We start from the raw sequence: 24,614 nt of genomic DNA on the forward strand, positions 1-24,614 counted from the left end.
ATGTAGTGATTAGCTACCCTAATTAGTACTTACCCCAGATTTACAAGGAATAATTTCCTAAGGTCAAACCAGTCAACAATTGTTAATCACCATAAACTGCTCAAGAATTTCTAAGAATTGTTTGGGTGAAGGTATATAAGTAAATTTTTGTCTTTAGTTTAGTTTTTAAGCTAAGTTTAGTTTTTATTTAAGCAGTTTAGTGACTCTTAATACAACTAGTGTATAACGTGCAACGTAATAAATTTCGTGATTAATTTTTTAAAATTAATTTTTAATTTACCCATGGCTGATTTTGAGTACGACGTTAGTAATAAAGGTGATCAAATTATAATTTACAAAGGATTTGAGTTTGTTCGTCACCGTGAAACTGCTATCAGAACTATTCATTGGTGTTGTGCAAAGTTTAGAACTTTACATTCTCGATTGCTGCACCATACCAGAGAAAAGATTATCCGTGAGTCTTCAGAACACTGTCATGTTAATAGGACTTTTGAATCTGAAGCTCATCAACTTGCAAATCAAATGAAAAAAAAATGTCGAATCCAGGCGCAACGGCTCGTGCAGTTATAGCTAACAGTTTAGTGACTGTATCAGATGGATTAAAAATGTGCCTACCGAAGAAGAGCTCCATGATGAGGCGATTAAATAGATCCAAAGCTAAAACAATCGGAAACGTTCCATCAAATCCAGATAACAAAAATTTTGAAATACCAGGAAAGTACTCTAAATGGATTATTGATGATTCCGGGGAAGAAGATCCAGAACGTATAATACTAATTGGTCACAAGACTCTTCTAGATAACCTGTAGTTAATGATTTTTGGCTAGCAGATGGTACATTTAAAGTGGTTCCAGAAATATATTATCAGTTATACAGTATCTATGTCCAATATGATTCAGGCATCGCTTTTCCTTGTCTACTGGCTCTTCTACCAGGGAAAAAGGAAGAAATATACGTGAAGATGCTGAACATGTTACTGGAGAAAATTTCTCAAGCTCGACCATGAAAAATTTTGACCGATTTTGAAACAGCAGCAATGAATGCTTTCCGTACCATGTTCGAAATTGGTGGTTGCTTTTTCTACTTATCACAATCTATTATACGCAAAGTAAATGAATGGGGACTAAAATCTCTATATGAATCCAATCAGTCATTTCTAGTACACATTAAAATGTTATAATTACTTGCACTTTTACCAGAAGAAGAAATGGTAGAAACATTTTTAGAAGTTGCTGATCTGTTCTCTAATTTAGATGAATATAATGAACAAATTGAGCAAGTTCTCCTTTACTTCTAACGTATATATATTCGAGGTCGACAGCTCAGGAACGGCACTTATAGACAACCTCTATTCAATATTTCTACTTGGAACCATAGACACTCTGCAGCCAACTCTATAGCTAGAACTACAAATTGTATCGAAGGATGGCACTATGGACTTCAGTCGCTCTTTTAGTGTTCCCATCCAACTGTTTGAAAATTTTTGGATAACATTGTTAAAGAATTATCTTTACAACATACAAACTATTTGTAGCATTTAACTGGTCAATGAAACCCAGGACATCGTAGGTACATTTCGTTAAAACAACGTATTTTAAATGTACAAAATTACGACTCTAATAGACGATTGGATTTTTTACGTTGCATAGCTTATATGACTTAGCGTTTGTTTTTTATTATCTTTTAAAATAAAAGTAATTTTTGCAATATTAAGAAAGTTTATGTTTTTAATTTGACAACAAAATACCAATAATATTTTAATCGAATTAAAGTCAACTGGTAGGTCATATAAAGTATTACAAAATTAACGGAACTGTTATCTGAAAATAAATATAAAATTCATCATAAAAAATTTAAAAACTCTAAAGTAAAAAACTTTGGTCTGAATATTCAAATTTGTGTAATTTTTCTTAGTGTATTTTTATCTATATGTAATTTCTTCTTTGTGTAATTTTGGCAGTGTAATTTTAACATGTAACCATGACAGACAGATATCAGAAAGGTGGTATACGGTGGTGTGAATCTGCCAGATTTTAGGTGACCTGTGGTGTACATCAGAGATCAGTCCCAGGACTATTGTTGTTATGTACACCACAGGTCATCAAAATCTGGCAGATTTACACCCACTGTATACCACCTTTTTGATACCTGTCTGTCAACCACCCACTTATCCAAGTCAAGAGTCTATATTCCAAACCCATATTCTCCAGTTTATGCAACAGCCTTTCGTGTGGTATTCTATCAAATGCCTTAGCAAAATTCATCAGTATCATATTATATCCGTTCCCTTTATCCAATTGACGTTATTATAAAATATGAACAAATTTCTAAAACATGAGCTCCCTTTAGTAAACCCATGCTGTTCATTGCAGAGTATAGCCAGTCTGTCAACTCATTTGTGTATGCAAATTCTTACCAACTTCTCTAAAATCTTCACCACCACACTAGAGATACTGATATCCTGATATCCAGCACTTACAGAACGATTCGAATTGGGTGGAAATGTGGGCAAATGATAATGGCCATTCAGTTCAATGTTATTAATGTAAAGTTATTTAATTTGATATGATGAGATTTCCAACAGGATATTATATTATATTAGCAGTGTTATATTACAAGAAACTGATGAGACTGGGAATCTTGGTGTTATGGTGGATAGGCATTTAAAGTTCAAAGATCAAATAGCAAAAACTGGAAATATAACCATAGTCAAATTCCTGGGATGTACAGGATATGATAGTACATGAAAAATTTACATCATTACTAACTTCCTATCTACAATTTTCCTCTAAATCAGTCTGTTACTTGTCAAGACTCCAACATTAACAAATCTTATATTTCTATCGTCTAAGGCACTTTGTACCTTTTAATCCACTTATATCTTGGTCTTCCTCTGGGTCGTTTTCCTGTCAATCTGGCAAAGAACACTTGTTTTGCTAATCTTTCCTCTCCCATTCTATTTAAGTGACCATACCACCTGAGATTAGCTCTGCTAACGCATTCCTGGATGTTGACAATGTCAAGTTCTTTCCTAATATCCTCGTTTTTAATGTGATATTGGCATTGATGCCATCTGTTCACACCTCTAATCTTTCTCTCTTTCTCAGGACTCTCATATATGCGGTCGCTAGTCTTTATCCAAGTGTTTTACTTCTGACCCAGCTCACAGATCCATAAGTTAAAACTGGTTTGAACACTATCTTGTATACAGCTAATTTAGTGTTCCGACTAATTTCTCTCTTATTCCATATGAATTTATTCAATTGACTTCCTACCATACCAGCTTTGTTGATTCTGTTGTCTCTTTCCATATTTAATTTACCATCTTCACTAAAAATCATGCCTAAGCAGCTGAAATGTTTTACTTGTTCCACAGATTCCCCATTCAAAACACAGTTGACATTTGCAATGATTCTATCTATTTTCATTGTCTTTGTCTTTTTATTGCTGACCTTCATACCATATCTATTACAACAGTTATTCAATTTAGTCAGAGAAGCTTGCAGACTTTTAGTGGATTTATTTAGAAGTATAACATCGTCCACATAAAGCAAAGAGCTGACATCAACATCTCCAATTCTGATATCATGTTTAATACTACTTTCCTTCATAATGTGATCCATATAGATAATGAATAACAGAGGGGATAATGTACATCCTCGTCTCACACCAGATTTAACATTAAACCATCTTCCTGTACTTCCTTCAATTCTCACTGCTGACTTGTAACTCAAATAAAGACAAAGTATTGCTTGATATAACGCCCCATTGATACCATATAACTGTAGTGTATTGAATAGCTTCTCTCTTGTCACCTTGTCGTATGCCTTTTCCAGATCGACAAAACTTAAATACAGATCTTTGTTATATTCCCATGATTTCTCCACTATTTGTTGTAAGGTGAAGATCTGATCCTGACAGCCTCTATTTGGCCTGAATCCAGCTTGTTCTTCACCAAGCTTTTCTTCCAGAATTCTTCTCAACCGTTTCTCAAGTATACTGGCATAAATCTTGCTCGGAACACTCAGTAGGGAAATACCTCTGTAATTCTCACATTCAGTTTTATTTCTCTTTTTATATATGGGTACTATTAGAGCTCTACTCCAATCATCAGGAATTCGTCCCTTTGTCCAGGCCTTCTGAACTATGCAGTGCAGCCACTGTAAGACTTTTATACCACCATACTTCAGCATTTCTGGTCGAATATCATCCACTCCTGCTGCCTTCCACACATTTCAAGTCTTTGATGGCTTTTTCTACTTCAAGAATGGATATGTATTCCTGACTGTATGCCCGTTAATTTTTTTTTCCACTGTGCTATCACTGCTTGTTTCATTTAGCAATTTTTCGAAGTAATTACTCCATACTTCAAGGATATCTTTTTCTCCCATATTCATGTCAACTTTATCATCTCTAACTCCTTTTACAGCACTCTTTCCTCCATTTCTAAGCTTCTTCAACAACCTCCAGAATATCTTACCACCTTCTTGATATTTATTTTCTATGTTCTTGCCAAAGTCCTCCCATGACTTTTGTTTAGCTAGTTTTACACAGTGTTTAGCTTTCTTACATTTGTCTCTGTATTCTCTAAGAGCACAAGCTGACTTATTTGCCAGGAACTTTTGATATGCTTTCTTGTTTTCCTTCACTGCCTCTTTAACTTCCTGTGTCCTCCATGGAGTTCTGATTTTTCTATCCTTGCCAGATGCCTCTCTGGCTAAATCAATCAGGGTTTTCTTCAAGGTTTGGTTCTTGTTCTCAAATTCTTTAATTTTTTTTTCAATAATCTTTGTGTATTTTAGTCTACAGTTCACATCTGAGAGCTCCTCAACTTTGATTCGCTTTAAAACTTTCTTACATGTCATTTTTTTCAATAGGAAATTCAATTTTATCCTGGTCAGGACTAAATAGTGATCGCTTCCAACTTCAAATCCTCTGTACACTCTGGTGTCTTGCACTGGGAGAAAACATCACTATTAACAATAACATGGTTATTATTGACAGTGATGAGTTGAAGTTGAATTCCTTGCCTCTTCTCTCCATGTGAATTTGTGCACAATTTTATGTTGGAACATGGTGTTAGTAATAACCAGTCTATGTCCTGAGCAGAAATCCAACAGGTATTTGCAGTTATATTAGCTTTGCTCTTTTCTCCAAATTTTCCCAAAACATTTTTGTATGTCTGACAATCACTTCCTACTCTGCTATTTAGATCCCCAACCAGGACCAACTTTTCCTTTTTCATTGTGTCAGTAGCTTTCTCTAGAGCCTCAAAAAATCCTCCACTTCTACCTTAGTAGAACCTTCTGTGGGACCATAGGCACAAATAAGTCTCATTGTCCAGTTCCCCATTCTAATATTTGCCCACATCACTCTACTTGAGACTGCCTGCCATTCAAGAAGATTAGCCTCGTATTTTGTGTTGAATACTATGACTACTCCTTCTTTTCCTTGATTGTCATTGCCTGAATATAACATTTTGTATTTATTGCTCAGAAAGATCTCACCAGTTTTTGTCTTTTTTTGTTTCAGGGATGACTGAAACAAAAAAAGACCTCATTATGTCGATCTGATACTTATCTAATTCCTCAGCTAGCTCCATTTCTTTGCTATTGAGGCTTCTTATGTTGATAGTACTGATCTTTAACTCTGGTGATGTTGAGTTGGGGTGTGCTTTCAGATTTGTTCCAGTAGCTAACTTTTTGCTGTTCGCCCTGGTTCCCTTGCAATAACAATGGGGGGGCCTTGTTTAACCAAGCGACGCCCCAGGTGGCACGAAATTTGGTCATGTTGTACCATCATTTTGTATATTGGTTTAAGCCAATAAGAATACAATTTGGTTGGCTAAATCCCAAATTGCCAGCCCATCCTCGTTTGTCCAGTATCCAGGTAGATATCCAACTGGTTGCACCACGAGAAGGTGAGGATTGGACATTAGGTCAGAAGCCCTGGTCGGTTCTCCTCATTCCTTTAAAGGCTATGTGGAGATCTCCTCTCAGTTATACAGCTTTGATCCTTGAGCACCCCTGGAAATATAAATCAGAGAATAATTATGATGTTGAAATGAACCGTGACATGTAAGGATAAGGAAATCGTTTTTGGCTCTTTACAAGGCCTTATTAAGGAATACACGATAGTCCAAGTATGGACTATCGTGTAGAGATTTGGTCTCCTGGGTTTCATGGGAATAAACTAGCTGTGGAAAGGATTCAAAGAACATTTATAAAGATTATATCAGGATTATGGAATGTAGATTATGAGGACAGATTAAGAGTATGTGAACTACACACTCTGGTTAACAGGATTGGTGGTGACATGATAGAGATTTATAAACTTCTGAATGGAAGTTATAGAGTATCATCTGATGAAGTTTTTTGTTATGTGGAAGGTGGGGAGAGAATAAGGGGGGCATCAGTTGAAGTTAAGTTTGTTTGCAGTTAAGAAAATGGTAAGAGCTAGATTTTTCTCTCACAGAGCACTGAGTGAGTGGAACAGTTTGCCTGTTGAAGTGGTGAGTGCATCTAGTGTAAATGAATTTAAGAGAAAGCATGATGGCTGTTGCAGGTGATGTATTTCCCCCACTATGAGTCCTTGACTCACTGGAGGTCTCATAAAAATAATAATAATACTTTCTTATTTCATGGCTACAATAAAACAATACTTAATCCTTCACCCAATCCTTCTCTTAAAAGATTATAGTAACTATTACCATTAACTATGTCCAATATATATTCAAAAAAATAGTCAGAATTAAAAAAAAAAAAAAGTGCACTGCCTTGAAATTGGCAACCCTTATCTATTCTCCTAAGGACTGTCCTTCCACTCTCAGTTCCTAGTGTGGATAGAGTTCCTTGTTTCTGCAAGTTGGCCTACTGCAGATGACTGGAAGATCAGCCACCATCTTTAAATCATGACTGTGATTTAAGGACTATGATGAATTTTGGGAAAGAAAGAAAATTTTTTTTTTTTTTAGAATCTACAGCTGCCCTTAAAAACCAACTTTTCAAAATATGGGAAACATTAATTCTTAGGGATCCCATGTTACAACCCAGGCTTCTGATTCTCGTAGAGGGTATCCATCCTAGTTAGGACTCTAGGCTACTAAGTTTCACTTTATTTTGTATTACTTTTTGTGTGAGAGATACTTGTAGTCTTGCTTGCATTTTGCTTTTGTTGCTAGCATTTTTGGTATGATTATTTCTTGATATGGCCTACTTATACTTCCCCTTTCTTATGCCTTTAATAAGACAATTGATAGAGTATTGATGTCAATATAACAATTATCATATGAAATATATTAAGAGTTTTCTTTTATTCAGATAATCAATATCAGTCATTTATTACATTTGTGTACGTAACTAATAACTGCATATTTGAGGGGATTGATATACTATGTATAATTTTTTTTTTTTCCTGCAGTCAGACTGGTTTAATGCCTGTGTATATGATTTAATTCATCCTGAGGATGTAGAGAAAATTCGAGAACAACTATCGACACAAGAATCGCCAAATGCAGGTCGAATTTTAGACTTAAAGAGTAAGTAGTAGAATGAAATTCCCTTAATCTGATGTACACCACATCTACTGACATTTTGTTTCTTTTTTATATGATAATTTCTCATGAAAGAATTAGACTAAGAAAGGATAATTATATTCCTAATAACTAAAATTAACAATATTACTTAGTTTAACAATGTTGGATAAGAAAATAGATTTACCTTTTGAAGATTCACCCTTCTAAATGAAATTCTGTGATGAAATAATTCATCCTATATAGGAATGCTTGCTAATCTACTAATGAGGAATTCCACATGGCAAAAATATTGTCAACATAAGATAACCACAACTGAAGAACAAGGAGTGGTAGAAGTATGATTATATTGTTTGAAACTTTGATGAAATATTATCTACATCATCTAACTGTTTAAATACTTGGGGTTGAAGAAGCAGTGAAGAAGATTCAGAGGCAAGTGACCAAGATGGTGAGTGGCCTGTTGAATGATAGATTAAAGGTGTATGGATTGCAGAAGTTGGTTGATCAGAGAAAAAGAGGGATATGATACAAACATTTAAGGCTGCTTAAAAGGATTTTATAGGATAGATGCAGGGGAAATGTTTGAGCACTTTAGAGGGACTAGAATAAGGATTCATCTCGAAGTTGAATAAAGGTGTGGTTAGTTGGGTTGTGAAAATTAGATTTTTTGCTTGGAGAGTGGTGAATGAGTGGAATGGGTTGCCAGAGTCAGTTGTAAGTGTTTTGTGTGTTAATGAATTCAAGGAGAGACATGATAGTTTGTATGGATAGATTGGGTCTCCTGCAATGAGTCTTCGGACTCCATGGAGGTGTCCATATAATAATGATAATAATATTTTGTTTGGAATGTAAAATATCCTGAATTGATCACAATCAAAACCATTTTAAATATCAGGATGAAAATTTTCTTCAGTAGTTCAGATATATCTAATAAAATGATAGTAAAGAGAGAAACTATATACATTAAAAAAAAATGGAATGTAAAATATCCTGAATTGATCACAAACAAAATCATTTTAAATATCAGGATGAAAATTTTCTTCATTAGTTCACACATATCTAATAAAATGATAGTAAAGAGAGAAACTATATACGTTAAAAAAAAACAAAAAAACTGATGACTTTTATGCCAAAAGGAGTAGATGGAGCTTCTTTAGCCCTAAGTAATGTTTTTTAAACATTGGTGGGCAGCCATTCTCCGTTCTTCAGCGATCACTGATGACTGATCTCGAGGCTAACATCAAATTGAGATTCTTTCTTGGAAGAGATTACAGCAGATAAGTGCTATATACAATTATATACAGTAGTGTGAGTTGTACAGTTGATTTTTCTAGCTGTGCAGTTAAAACTTGATTTTCAGTGAGGGAAACCCTACATGTTGTGCTAAAGAGTGACTGACTCTGAAACTAGCTGAAGGAAAGGCCAGGGATAGAAAGTTCCTCTCATGAACAACTGGAATAGGTTTTTTTTGGGGGGGGGGTTATCACTATGAAAGCATTCTTCAGATAATACATTTATTGTTTAGACTGTTCAGACATTTGATTCCTTAAACGGACATTCTTTACCTATGTCCTGTTATTTTTCTGTTTTTATTTATTTTTTAATAGCTTTTCTATAAAAGGTTGTTACGTCTTTGCCTTGTCTTTACTTCTATCTTTAGTTTTATATCTTAAGGTTACTTGTACCAGAAGTTAGCTTCTGACAAATTTATTTATTTTAGTTCGACTGCGCCAGCCGGTAACTAGTTCCTGATACTTAAGCCTACTCTACTAACTATCTCGACAATATTATTTTGCATTGGGAACACATGGTGTGCAGTCGCGGCTCCTCTCTTTATCTTACATCAAATGTCTCCCCCCCCACTTACACTGGTTCGAACTTTTATAAGTGGTAAGTCAGTCTCAAACAACAGAACGTACAAACTTTGATTTAAAATAATATACATTTTAATATAAATAATAAAATAATAAATCATATACAGGAAATCATGTAATAATAAAATAAAAGAAATAAGTTCATGCACAAATGCTCACGCAACTGCAATAAGCTCACTCAATCCCTCTCACATACTTCTTAAATTGCAGGCTCATACAATTATATTCCAGGAGCATCAATTAATCAATCTTATTTCCGTGGTTTGCATTAAGATTAAATGATACTCCAGTGCAAGCTTTGGCAATACAAATTTAATCAGATTACACATGATATGTTCACTCAATTTTATCAATTACTATTTTTGTAATAGAAAAACTCCTTGCTATAAATCTTATACAAGCCACAGGCTTAATGTACAGAGCAGTGTCTTCACTCATTGTGTTTCATATAATAAATCATCTCTTAACTGTCCCACTATAGTATCACTCGAACACAAAAATACAAATTACAACAGGAAGGTCCTATCAAGACGTTCAGTCCAAAAATGGATCTTCTAGTTGGGTCGAGCAGGGCTATGCTTAAGGTTCTCCTCCTTTTTTTTTGCTTTCTCTGGTTTTACAGCGCTTGATATATATATATATATATATATATATATATATATATATATATATATATATATATATATATATAGGGTAAACGATATGCACCTTGCGGGCTATTTTCCTTAGCGAATAGCGAAATGGTTCCTTTGTTTTAGATTTGGTCCTCCTTCAGACGTGGCAAGATTTCCTTGTCGCTCTGCTGTCTTTCTCTATTCATTCTTTTCAAAGTGTGGTTCCTTCGCTATCATTACATTGGCGGCAAACTCACCAGTGGCCCTGTCTGTTGGTTCCCTGTTGTTCAGTTGGACGTCCTTAGACATCTGGTCCCACAGCAACGTGGAAAGTTGCTGGACAACGACGACAAGCTTCCTCAGCCCTCACGGCCTTCGAACTGGAACACAGAAAGATGCAGAAACAAGAAAGCATTTGAAGTCCGTGCCACTCCTTATATCTCAACGGCAAGCGCCCTCACTCTCTGTCTACGTCACTCACTCGGCCATCTTTGATTTGTCAGATAACGATGAGGTCATGTCCTTTTCTCGATGGAACTGTTACTGCAGGGGTTACGGATGACTTTTCGGATTTTCTGCCGTGTCATGGACTATTGCATAGTGATCAGGCCTTCCGCTAATTGGTTAACATAATTTTCCCTGTATTGGGTATGATTCTAAAACAGTATTTGGATTACACTATAAGAATATTATCAATTAAGTTATTATACCTTTCAATTACAAGTTATTTATTACCTCTCTTCCTCTGCTCCTGAGAGTTTAGCATGTCTTCATGTTAAGATACCGTTTTCTCATGTTGTGTTTGAAACAAATGGCCGACTTATAGTGGGCCAGTTATTTCCGACACAACAAGGTTAAACATCTATAACACAGTATTTGAAGGTCATTCAAGAATTAGATGAACTTGCAAAAATGATTAATATTTGTTTTAACTTTCAAAATTTGTAGCTGGGAGACTGATAAAGAAAGCGTATTCTATAAGAAAAAGGCAGCAGGAATGAATATACACTGCTTGAAAAGAAGTCAATGGACACCATAGTGTGAGGAACAAACAGCTATGGCACCTACCTTAATATGATGAAGGACCACCTTTTGCTGCAAAGACTGCAGCAATCCTAGACACATAATGAGGTTCTAGACCAGGGGTCGGCAACCTGCGGCTCTTTGAATGAATAATTGCGGCTCTTTTTGTTAATAAACAATCTATTTTTGAATAATGCAAAATGAATGTTATTTATTAAATTAGAAACTAAAAACCCTAAATTTAGCATTTGCAATAAATTAAGGACATTTTACATTAAGTCAAGGATGTTTTACAATCGAAAATAGTACATGCGATGCTGAAAAAATTAATACTTTCATGTTTGAACTTTTTGAAATCATACGTGATAATCCTTCTTTACATTCTATTTACATTTTACAAAAATTCTACTTTTTGGTGGATATGACTTCCCATTTAAACGCACTAAATAAGAAACTTCAGGTAAAGGGAAATACAGCAGTTTTCCTTTTAGAAGAAGTGATTTCATTTGAACAAAAATTATATTTGTTTGCGACAGACTTAGAGAAAGGTACATTATTACATTTTCCTGCATTGAAGAAATATCAACAATAACAAGCTGATAATAATTCCATAAATTTAACCTTTTTCAAAGAAATTGTGGTAAATATGCGATCTGCATTTAATGGGAGATTTGAGGAATTTAGAAATAACAAGGCAACTATGTCATTTTTATTGCAACCACTTGAAATTAATCCTGCCGAATTAAATTTTTCACTTTCTGCTGGAATTGATGAGGCTGCATTTCAACTTCAGTTAGAGGACCTGAAAACCCAGGATTTGTGGAATTCAAAATTTAGAAATCTTAAAGCTGACCTGGAGGAATTGGAAAGACAAAAATCTACCTTTGCAATACAAAAAAATGGTGTGAAATAGACGATCTTAAAAAGCATGATCAGATTGTATTTGACACGTGGAATTGTTTACCAGACGCTTACATTTGGGTATTTTCAAACATACACATTTGGACTTCTATTGATTTTCCGATCAACATATTTCTGTGAGCAAATATTTTCTAATATGAATTTTATTAAAAGTAAGTTGAGAAACATACAAAACAACATGAGTCTTTCGTCATGTTTGAAAATGAAAATTACGGCGTATTCGCCGCATATTGAGACACTATCCCAGGAAGTTTTAACAGCAAAAGTCGCACTAAGAAGATATTTTAAATTAAAGAAATAGGTATGTTATTGGATTTTATACACGTTTTTGTAAGGAGGAGCAAATCTTTTGTTTTATTATTTAATATTTAAAAATATCATATAATTTCATGTGACATGCCACCCCTGTGTTTTACAAGTATGATAATGTGTTACTGTAAAAAAAAAAAAAAAAAAAGAAAAAGAAAGAAAAAAAACTGAATAAATAATTTAATTATAATATTTTTCTATGTAGTTTCTAAATTTAAAGCAGTGATGAGCAATTAAATATTATGTTGGAGGTTTAATGGATTTTTTACAACACTCAAAAAGAATTAAAATAGAATTTAATACTTCCTATATTTCGTCCTAGTCACTAGGACATCTACAGGGATTACAAAAACAATTAATGTAACATGCACACAAAAACTTACAATACTAAGCCCAACCACGTGGGTGACACTAAAGTCCTATCTAGGTGGAGCGCCCTCTAAGGGCAGTAGTAGGTGGCCTGGAATGTAAGGTGGGACCTCTGGTGATGAGTGTTTCCCAAATCTTCGGAAGCTTAATGCAACCGTATTTGTTAAGATTTGGTTGGTTTCTGAGAACTGCTGCTGCTGCTTCTAAGAAAAGTCTCTCTTTCTTGAATTTGCTGTGGTGGAGCATGGTGGTTTTCTTCCATGATACTCTGTGGGTGGTGTCCAAAACATGGTCAGCCAAGCCTGAATGGCCATACTTGTGTTTAACGATGTACGACTTGTGTTCCTCCAGGCGGATAGATGCTGAGTTGCCTGTCTGTCCAAAGTACGCAAGCTTACAGGAACAGGGTACTTTGTAAACTCCAGGCAGAGAGAGAGGAGGGAGCTGGTCTTTCGTAGAACAGATAAGGGTAGCAAGTTTGCAGTAGGGCTTATATGCTGTGTGTAGGTTATACTTTTTTAGTATCATGGCTATTTTTTCCAAAGTGCCACGGATGTAGAGTATGGTGATGGCATTTTTAAAATCTTGTTGACGAGAGGGATGGGGAATGGGGGAGGAATTGATTATTTTTTTGATACTGTGTTCGCTGTAGCCATTGGAGAGGAAAGTTCTGTGTATGTGGTTAAGCTCATTAGTGAAGGCGGTTCCACTGGAACAAAGATTGTGGGCTCTCTTGGTAAGGGTTTTAATGATGCCATATTGTTGTGAGGGGTGGTGGTGGGAGAGTTTGTGAATGTATCTGCCTGTGTGTGTGGGTTTTCTGTATGCAGTGAAGGCAAGTGTATCATTAGGCAGGCGCTTGACTAAAGTGTCTAGGAAGGGTAAACAATTGTTCTTTGCCTTTTCCATAGTAAACTGGATTCTTGGATGTAGGCTATTGAGATGACCGAGGAAGGAGTCTAACGTGTCTGGGCCATGAGGCCGAATAGAGAACACATCATCTACATATCTTAGCCAGATAGAAGGGTTGAGTGGGGCTGAGTCTATGGCTCGTTTTTCGAAATCTTCCATATAGAAATTGGCAAGGGGGGGTGAGAGGGGGGAACCCATGGCTGTTCCCTCTATCTGCTTGTAGATTTTTTTATTCCAAGAGAAATACCCAGAGTTGATGGCAAAGGAAAAGAGATCTAAGATGTCAGAGGGGAAAACGTTTTCTAAGAGAGATAAAGTGTCAGTTAAGGGAATATTGGTAAACAAAGAGGAGATACCAAAGCTTATTAATATGTCTGTATTATTCAAGGTTAAATTTTCTGTGAGGGCTTTAAAGTGGGTCGAGTTTTTTATATAGGAAGCTGAATTTCCGGTGAGGGGGGGACAGATAGTTGGCCAGCTGTTTAGACAGTCTGTAACAAGGTGCATTGGTGGCATCTACTATAGGTCTGAGTGGGGAATTGGGTTTGTGGATTTTTGGTAAACCGTATATTCGGGGGGGGGAGCGGAAAGGTTTAAGTTTTTTCGTGACGTCAGGGGGCCAGGGGGTTACTTTTTTAAGTAAGATTTTTAATTTCTTAACTTGTGTTTTTGTGGGTCGTGTTCTAGCGGGATGTAGGTAGCGTGATCGATGAGGATAATGTTCATTTTACGATTGTATTCGCTGGTATTAAGAACAACTGTGGCATTACCCTTATCCGCTCTGGTGATGACGATACTTTTTTCTTTGCGTAGTTTCTGGAGAGCCATGCGTTGGGCATAAGATAAGTTACTTTTTGGAGGCGAAGAGTGAACGAGAATGTTGGCTACGTCGAGTCTGATGTTGTTGGCTACCTCCGACGGTAAGTGACCGATCCCCCGTTCGACGTTAACCATTACATCGAGCACCGGCACTTCTTTCAGGGCGACGACAAAATTACGGCCGAGGCAAAGGGCGCTGACGGCAGCCTCGTTGAGCCTTTTGGAAGAGAGGTTTATTACTGTCTGGAGCGGTTGAATTTGTGGTTGTGGTTTGTCTTTAACCAGGTTGCTGTATTTCTTGACGTGTTTGTTTTTTATTTTTTGAAATTCTCTCTGTGCGGAAGTTTCCGAAATGTCAGAGAGAATCGACCAATGTTCAGGGTTAAGAACGGTGGAGAGCTCTGAATGTAAGGAGCCAATGGCGGCGTTCGTCACTGCGGGGGCGGCACAAGTAGAGGCGATTTGCTCGCATAGTAATGCTAGGCTGGCATGTTTATATATACGGAGTGCTTTTTTGGAATGGAAATTGGTCTTCATTTTAACACATTTCCGTATCACTCTTGTATCCCGACATCTTTTTAAAAAGGCCAGCCTATTTAGTTGTCTAGATAGTCGTAGTTTTGACCTACCGTATTGCTTGGATTTACGTGCTAAATCTTCTCCATGGATGATTAGAATTCTTGTGTAGAGGCTTAAGTGCTGTGAGGACATTATGTTGGAGGTTTAATGGATTTTTTACAACACTCAAAAAGAATTAAAATAGAATTTAATACTTCCTATATTTCGTCTTAGTCACTAGAACATCTACGGGGATTACAAAAACAATTAATGTAACATGCACACAAAAACTTACAATACTAAGCCCAACCATGTGGGTGACACTAAAGTCTTATCTAGGTGGAGCGCCCTCTAAGGGCGGTAGTAGGTGGCCTGGAATGTAAGGTGGGACCTCTGGTGATGAGTGTTTCCCAAATCTTCGTATTAGTAAGTATCATATTAGTAAGCTTTGATATCTCCTCTTTGTTTACCAATATTCCCTTAACTGACACTTTATCTCTCTTAGAAAACGTTTTCCCCTCTGACATCTTAGATCTCTTTTCCTTTGCCATCAACTCTGGGTATTTCTCTTGGAATAAAAAAAAATCTACAAGCAGATAGAGGGAACCACCATGGGTTCCCCCCTCTCACCCCCCCCCTGCCAATTTCTATATGGAAGATTTCGAAAAACGAGCCATAGACTCAGCCCCACTCAAACCTTCTATCTGGCTAAGATATGTAGATGATGTGTTCTCTATTTGGCCTCATGGCCCAGACACGTTAGACTCCTTCCTCGGTCATCTCAATAGCCTACATCCAAGAATCCAGTTTACTATGGAAAAGGAAAAGAACAATTGTTTACCCTTCCTAGACACCTTAGTCATGCGCCTGCCTAATGATACACTTGCCTTCACTGCATACAGAAAACCCACACACCCAGGCAGATACATTCACAAACTCTCCCACCACCACCACCACTTACAACAATATGGCATCATTAAAACCCTTACCAAGAGAGCCCACAATCTTTGTTCCAGTAGAACAGCCCTCACTGATGAGCTTAACCACATACACAGAACTTTCCTCTCCAATGGCTACAGTGAACACAGTATCAAAAAAATAATCAATTCCTCCCCCATTCCCCGTCCCTCTCGTCAACAAGATTTTAAAAATGCCATCACCATACCCTACATCCGTGGCACTTCGGAAAAAATAGCGCCAAGATACTAAAAAAGTATAACCTACACACAGTATATAAGCCCTACTGCAAACTTGCTACCCTTATCCGTTCTACGAAAGATCAGCTCCCTCCTCTCTCTCTGCCTGGAGTTTACAAAGTACCCTGTTCCTGTAAGCTTGCGTACTTTGGACAGACAGGCAAATCAGCATCCATCCGCCTGGAGGAACACAAGTCGTATATCGTTAAACACAAGTATGGCCATTCAGGCTTGGCTGACCATGTTTTGGACACCACCCACAGAGTATCATGGACAAAAACCACCATGCTCTACCACAGCAAATTCAAGAAAGAGAGACTTTTCTTAGAATCAGCAGCAGCAGCTCTCAGAAACCAACCAAATGTTAACAAATACGGTTGCATTAAGCTTTCGAAAATTTGGGAAACACTCATCACCAGAGGTCCCACCTTACATTCCAGGCCACCTACTACCGCCCTTAGAGGGCGCTCCACCTAGATAGGACTTTAGTGTCACCCACGTGGTTGGGCTTAGTATTGTAAGTTTTTGTGTGCATGTTACATTAATTGTTTTTGTAATCCCCGTGGATGTCCTAGTGACTAGGACGAAATATAGGAAGTATTAAATTCTATTTTAATTCTTTTTTGAGTGTTGTAAAAAATCCATTAAACCTCCAACATAATGTCCTCACAGCACTTAAGCCTCTACACAAGAGCAATTTAATAGTAAATCAAATACTCAGTTCGATCTGCATAAAGAATATTTTCTTTTTCTTTGATAAGAAAATATTAATTTATTTTCGATTATTTAGCTATATTTTAATTTTTTAACCTGCACAAATAAATCCATATGTAAAAATCAACATTCATAAAATAAATTTTTAATTAAAATATACTAATTCTACTGCAAAACGAACACCGTGGACCGCACAAAAAACCTGAGAGGACCACATGCAACCTGTGGACCATTGGCTGCTCATGACTGCGTGTGGCTCCCTAAATTTTTTTTTAACAGATATAATTTTAAAAATGGCTCTTCAATCCAAAAAAGGTTGCCGACCCCTGTTGTGGGCGAACATTCCTTGACCTTATCCGACCTCCAGTTCATCCCAAGGATGTTTGGTAGGATTCATATCAAGGCTCTGTGGAGACCAGTATCCACAAAGCATGCTGTTACTGCAGCCTTCTGACGCAGTGCATTGTCTTGTTGAAAGAGACAGTTCTGTAGAAATGCCACAAAGTAGGAAGCATTGCATTATCCAGAATGTTCATATACCTCTTGGAATTCAGTGTACGTGCCACACAAAAATAGGAATCGTCGATTCCTTTGGTGCAAATGCATTAGCTGCATTCCTAAGATGTCTACTTCATTACTACCAATAATCATATAGGAATAAGGAAGTTATTCTTGCAATTTACAGTGCCTTGATAAGATCAAATCTTGAATGCTGTACTTACTCAGATATGGTTGTCCAAAATCTGAGGTGATAGTTGAAAAAGTCACTGCAGTGTTGAAGGGAACATCAACACAGTGCTCCAATATGGTTACCTTGATTCAGAGGAGACAATTGGAAAAAAATCTAGGGTAAGCAAGATAATATCTGCCTTATGGAATTGTGCGGTGAGTAGAGAATGAGGAAATATGGTATGTAAAGTTGGATTAATAGATGGAAAAGAGAAGAAATGATAGAAAAATCCAAGTTGGTAATGGGGTTTTATAAATACGTATGATTTTAGAGCTCGTGGCCAGTAAGGAACAAACTCAGCTTTTTTTTCCTAGAAGCTTAGTAAGGGTGTGATTAGGAAGCATGAGCAGTACATATTCTTTTCAACACTCATTCGGCACTTGGCATTTGGTGAATGAATGTTGGAATGAATGGGCTACTAGTGGGTGTTGTGAGTGCATCATTAGTGAAGTTTTTCAAATAGGAATATAATAGGTATTTAGATTATAGGTGATCTGGAAGAGGCTCTGCCCTTGATAAGTCTTTGCTTTTGCAGAGGGGCCTGCATAGTAATAATAAGATTATGGTTCTTTTTTTATAATATATAATGGATTAATGCAGAAAAGTGTGTTCCCAACTTCAGGATAGATAGTTAAATACCGTTTCTCATACCTGGCTTGAATATTTTTGCTATATCCATCATATTCGCCAAAAACTAGAATCTAATAAAAGAGTGGTGGAGCTTATGCTATGAAAACTGCATCATAAAATATTTTTGTGATGCAATTTGCATAGCATAAGCTCTACCATTCTTTTTTAACAGTGAAAATAAACACTACACTTGTATGCAGTTCTTTCAAACACACCTACCTTAAAATTCTCAGAGATAGTTTGGTTTATTATTGGAATCATTGTTATTAGTTCAAGGCAAGAAGTACTGTGTGTATAGTACCTCTATATATTTTTTACATAAACAATAGCCATTGTAAATATTTGTATACATACTATATTTTTAAAAGCGTACAATAGAGTACCAAGGCAAGAAGTCCTGAGGTGTCTGAGGGAGAAGAAGGTACCAGAGAAATATGTCAGGCTGATGCAGGAGATGTACAGAAATGTGAAGACAAGAATTTGGAAATGCCTGGGAGCATTTCCAAACTCTTGTCTAAACATCATGCTGTGTGCAGAATGAAGAGAAGAAGTGGCAGGTAAATTGGAAAAATGGAGGAGACTACTGGAAGAGAGAGAGATGAGGCTGAGCAGAAGGAAGACAGAGTACGTGTGTTGCAAAGGAAATGGCCAAGAGGTAAATCTGGAGCTGGACGGAAATGTCATCAGAAAGGTTAGTGACTTTAGATACTTTCATCTACATCCTCTTTCATCAGTGAAAGAGGATGGAGAGGCTAAGAAGGAAGTGGGATGCAGGATACAAGCTGGATGGAGGCACTGGAGGGAGAGATGGCTGGGGTGCTATGTCATAAGAGGGTGCCAGTCAATCTACAGGACAGTGGTGAGACCAGCTATGATGTATGTTATGGAAACTGTGGCCCTGAGGAAAAATAACATCAGCAGGATGGAGATAGCAGAGATGAGAATGCTTAGGTGGATGTGTGATGTAACCAGAAGGGATCATCTGAGAAATTACTATGTAGGGGGAACGGTGAAAGTTATGAACTTAGGAGCAAAAATACAGGAGGTAAGGTTGAGATGGTTTGGTCATGTGACAAGGAGGGAGGACGAGTATGTGAGAAGAAAGGTCATGCAGATGGATGTGCAGGGGAGGAGGAAGTGTAGGCTGCCAAAGAAGAGATGGAGGAGGACCCGAGGATGAAGAGCTTAGATGTGGTTACAGCCAAAGACAGGAGGATGTGGATGAGACTAATTAAAAACAGTGATCATACTTAAGTGGGATAAGCTGAAGAAGAAGAATTGTAAATATTTTATACCTAATGGTGACTTGTGATGATCATCTTCTTGTATAAATATATCTGAATTGAATGCATTTAAATGATGAATCATTTAAAGTGCCAAGAAATGACCAAAATTCAGAAGCAGTTTATTAATTGGAAAATATTAATGAAATTGTGTTGGATTATTATAGTACACTCATGTGCATACGTTTTCTAGCATCTTTATTATCCATTTATTTCATAATCTATTGAAACTAACCCTTAGCCATTAACTGTGAATAATTTTAATATGAAATTTTCCAGAATTAAGCATTTAATTTTTATCTTTTTTTTTTATAATTCTATTACAGCTGGGACAGTGAAGAAAGAAGGACATCAGTGTAAGTAATATATGAAAGTTATGTAACAAATGACAAGTTTCTGATTTTGTATTTATACAGTAAATGTTATCTTTTATAACTAAAATTTCAGTACAATCTTCTTCAGATAGTAAAGTTTTGTGTCTTACCCACAAAGGATATGATACATTAGCACCATGGGCGAGATAAGGATTTTTTTTTTTACCATTTAATTATTTTTATTTATTTATTTTTGTATTTTTTATTTATTTTTTATCTAGTCTAGAAACCCTGCTCTAGGGACCAAACATGAAGCTCTTTCAGGTCTTCAATAAGTGGGATAGTGGTCTCTCACACCAGGCAATGAAATTCATTTATTTATTTATTCTTATGATGAAAAAGAATACAATGCAGCTATAAGTTAATGTCTAGTCCAGAAAGCCAATCCAGGGCTTCATCCATCACCTCATGGATGTCTTGGAGGTTACCATGAAATCCACCTAGTCTTCACCTAAAATCAAGAAACCCTTTCTGGTTCATGGACGAACTCTCTTCAGCTGCCTTACCATCAACATCTAACACATGGAGAGAACACTGGCCTAACACTCTCCCAACAAATGGCTTCCTGTTAGAAGATCCCTATGCTCCGCAACCTGGTTTTACTCTTCCTAGGAAGATTTGGTCATCTGTCAACAGGATCAGAACTAACCAGGCAGATGTGGCTACCTACTACACGAATGGAAACTGTCAGACCATCCTTATTGTGACCCTTCCCCCATAGCCCAGATCACTCATATTGTGAATGACTGCCCAAGGTTCCAATTTCATGAAATTTATTTAAAATCAATCACAAACATCCATGCCCATGGTAGAATTTGAAAATGGCATGAAGGTCAGAGAAAGAATGTCCCCACCACCACTACCAGTATTCCAAGATCTTGCCAGCCCCATGCAGGAAAGATCACCTAAGAAACAAATTCTTAATGAATTCATCTAGGTAACACACTGTCTTGTATGAATAGAAACAATATACTAATTCAACATTTTAAGCAATTACTAAGGAAGTTGGCTGCACTATAAGCCTCTGCATCCATATAAGAGAGGAGTGAAAACATCACAGAGGATGCGAATGAAATTCTGCTTACCCAACTTGCAGTAATATCAATGCATATGTAAAAATAATGTAGTATCTGCTGATATCACCAGCAAATTCCTATCTGATGTGAAAGGACTGTCATCCTTGATGTACTATAAAATAGAACTTCCCATCATACTTCATGATTTTTCTGTTATTCTTGCCATTGTATTGTGGAAAATGTGTTCCACAATGATCTCAGGAAAAAGTCTTCACAGTGTGATGCAAATTTAAGTTCTTTGATTTTTGAAGAGTATCTCTGTAGAAATTAATTAGTTTTATTGGTACTTACGATAACTTCATTCTTAAAGTTATTGGAGAGAGAGAGAGAGAGAAAGAAAGACCTCTGGTGCTAGTGGTGGTGGTGATGAAGAAATATTCAAGATTCTATTAGCAAGGCTTATACGTTGGTCAGATATAACTGGTGATTAGTTTACGGAATTAACAATGCACATAAAGTATATTAATTAAAGGAAACTTTAATGAATAACTTCTATATTTCGGCAACGTCACATTGCCATCTTCAGGAACATAAAGATATGGTATGTGCATGCAGGCACTAACACAAAGCAAATGAGGAAGAAAGCAAGAAACTAATATTGTTCCTAAAGTCCTAATGGTGCCCTCTGGTGGGCTAATTTGGTGGACTTGGCAGTTGGGCTGAAGTTCTCATAATGTAAGTCTCCCAAATTTGGGGTAGTTTCATGCACCCAAATTTGTTGAGGTTAGGAACGTTTTTTAGAGCTGCTGAAGATTCTTTGAATAATCTTTCGTATTTAAACTTGCTGCGATGAATTATTTTTGTTTTCTTCCAATGAATTTTATGGTGGGTATCTAAGGCATGGTCTGCCAGCCCAGAGCAGCTGTACTGGTGGAACCGGATGTAGTCTTTGTGTTCTGAAATCCTGATATTTGTTATTCTGCCTGTTTGGCCAAAGTAGGACAATTTGCAGCTGCAAGTGACCTGGTATACACCAGGTAGGTCTAGGGGAAGTGGTTGGTCTTTGGTAGAGCGGATAAGGGATGCCAACTTTTTATATGGTTTGTAACAGGAAGTAAGGTCATATTTTTTGAGGATATTGGTTATTTTCTCAGAGGTACCCTGGATGTAGGAGATGGTGATAGACTTGGTGTAATCTTTATTGTGGAGGGGGTTGTGGTTTACTGGTTTTAGTATTTTTTGGATTTTTTTGGGGTTATAGCCATTGGCTAAGAAAGTGTTGAGGATGTGGTTTAGTTCAGTAGTTAGGGCCTTGTCATCTGAACAGATTAATTTTGCCCTGTTATATAGTGTTTTTATAACCCCATATTGTTGTGAGGGGGGGGGGGACTGCTGGTGACTGTATCTGCCAGTATGGGTGGGTTTTCTGTGAACAGAGAAAACCAAAGATCCATCAAGCTGGCAGGTGATTAAAGTGTCTAGGAAGGGGAGGGTGTTGTTTTCCTCTTTTTCTAAGGTAAACTGGACTCTGGGATGTTGGTTGTTTAAGTGTGTTAGGAAGGAGTGGAGTGTGTCTGAGCCATGTGGCCAAATAGCAAACACATCATCCACATAACAAAGCCAAATAGTGGGTTTTTGTGGGGCGGAGTTTAAGGCTTTCTCTTCAAATGTCTCCATAAAGAAATTGGTCAAGGGTGGGAAAAGTGGTGAACCCATGGCTGTCCCCTCTATCTGTTTGGAGAACTTTTCTTGCCAAACGAAATAGCCTGAGTTCATTGTGAACTGAAATAGGGCTGAGATATCGGGAGGAAACTTGGCTTGGATGAGCTCTAGGGTTTCTTTGAGTGGGACATTAGTGAATAGGGAGGAGACATCAAAACTGACCATTATGTCAGTGTGTTGGAGTATGAGGTTTTCTATACTGGCTTTAAAGTGGGCTGAGTTTTTTATGTGTGATGGTGTGTTGCCAGTGTAGTGTGTGAGCGTTTTGGCTAAATGTTTGGCTAATTTATATGTGGGGGAATTAATGCCATCCACTATGGGACGCAATGGCACATTTTGTTTATGTATTTTTGGGAGTCCATATAATCAGGGGGGGGGGGTCTAGAGTTATAAGGTTTTAGTTTGTTGGTGACTTCCACAGGCCAAGAAGTGACCTTCTTAAGGAGTCTGTGGAGAGTTCTAATCTGAGAGCTGGTCGGATTATATTCAATGGGGAGGTAAGTCGTACGGTCTAGTACTAAAGCAGTTAGCTTACCTTTGTAGTCTTTTTGATTGAGCACCACAGTGGCGTTTCCCTTATCCGCCTTGGTGATTACTATTTTTTTGTTGTTTTTAAATTCTTGTAGGGCAGCATATTTTTTTTTGGATAAGTCGGTTTTTGGAGGTTTGGCTTTAGTGAGAACACCGACTACATCCAGTCTAACGTTGTTGGCGATATGGTTAGGCAGGTTGCGAATCCCATGTTCTATCTGGATCATGATTTCTTTGGCAGGTATTCTTTTAGGAGCTAGGGCGAAGCCTGAAGCACTCACCACACTTTCACGTGGCCACAATTTCGCCCTAGCTCCTAAAAGAATACTTGCCGAAGAAATCATGATCCAGATAGAACGTGGGATTCGCAACCTGCCTAACCATATCCCCAACAACGTTAGACTGGATGTAGTCGGTGTTCTCACTAAAGCCAAACCTCCAAAAACCGACTTATCCAAAAAAAAATATGCTGCCCTACAAGAATTGAAAAACAACAAAAAAATAGTAATCACCAAGGCGGATAAGGGAAACGCCACTGTGGTGCTCAATCAAAAAGACTACAAAGGTAAGCTAACTGCTTTAGTACTAGACCGTACGACTTACCTCCCCATTGAACATAATCCGACCAGCTCTCAGATTACAACTCTCCACAGACTCCTTAAGAAGGTCACTTCTTGGCCTGTGGAAGTCACCAACAAACTAAAACCTTATAACTCTAGACCCCCCCCGATTATATGGACTCCCCAAAATACATAAACAAAATGTGCCATTGCGTCCCATAGTGGATGGCATTAATTCCCCCACATATAAATTAGCCAAACATTTAGCCAAAACGCTCACACACTACACTGGCAACACACCATCACACATAAAAAAACTCAGCCCACTTTAAAGCCAGTATAGAAAACCTCTCGCACTCCAACACACTGACATAATGGTCAGTTTTGACGTCTCCTCCCTATTCACTAATGTCCCACTCAAAGAAACCCTAGAGCTCATCCAAGCCAAGTTTCCTCCCAATATCTCAGCCCTATTTCAGTTCACAATGAACTCAGGCTATTTCGTTTGGCAAGGAAAGTTCTCCAAACAGATAGAGGGGACAGCCATGGGTTCACTGCTTTCCCCACCCTTGGCCAATTTCTTTATGGAGACATTTGAAGAGAAAGCCTTAAACTCCGCCCCACAAAAACCCACTATTTGGCTTTGTTATGTGGATGATGTGTTTGCTATTTGGCCACATGGTTCAGACACACTCCACTCCTTCCTAACACACTTAAACAACCAACACCCCAGAGTCCAGTTCACCTTAGAAAAAGAGGAAAACAACACCCTCCCCTTCCTAGACACTTTAATCACCCGCCAGCTTGATGGATCTTTGGTTTTCTCTGTTCACAGAAAACCCACCCATACTGGCAGATACATTCACTAGCAGTCCCCTCCCCTCACAACAATATAGGGTTATAAAAACACTATATAACATGCAAA

General features: G+C 37.4%; 1 protein-coding gene across 5 annotated transcripts in view; it reads left to right on the forward strand.

Annotated features, from left to right (window-relative positions):
• The window catches only part of tgo (Aryl hydrocarbon receptor nuclear translocator homolog tgo), a 439,650-nt gene that overhangs the window by 338,691 nt on the left and 76,345 nt on the right, over positions 1-24,614 (forward strand). For all 5 annotated transcript variants that reach the window (XM_090402556.1, XM_090402553.1, XM_090402554.1 and 2 more), the window contains 2 exons: positions 7,420-7,537; positions 19,813-19,842. In XM_090402556.1, the coding sequence (XP_090258682.1) occupies positions 7,420-7,537; positions 19,813-19,842 (148 nt within the window). The remainder of the gene's footprint in view (positions 1-7,419; positions 7,538-19,812; positions 19,843-24,614) is intronic.

Source organism: Typopeltis vanoorti, chromosome 13 (genome assembly GCF_054136105.1).
Source record: "Typopeltis vanoorti isolate ZY-2024b chromosome 13, IOZ_Tvanoo_1.0, whole genome shotgun sequence".
In the NCBI taxonomy this organism is placed as follows: domain Eukaryota; kingdom Metazoa; phylum Arthropoda; class Arachnida; order Uropygi; family Thelyphonidae; genus Typopeltis; species Typopeltis vanoorti.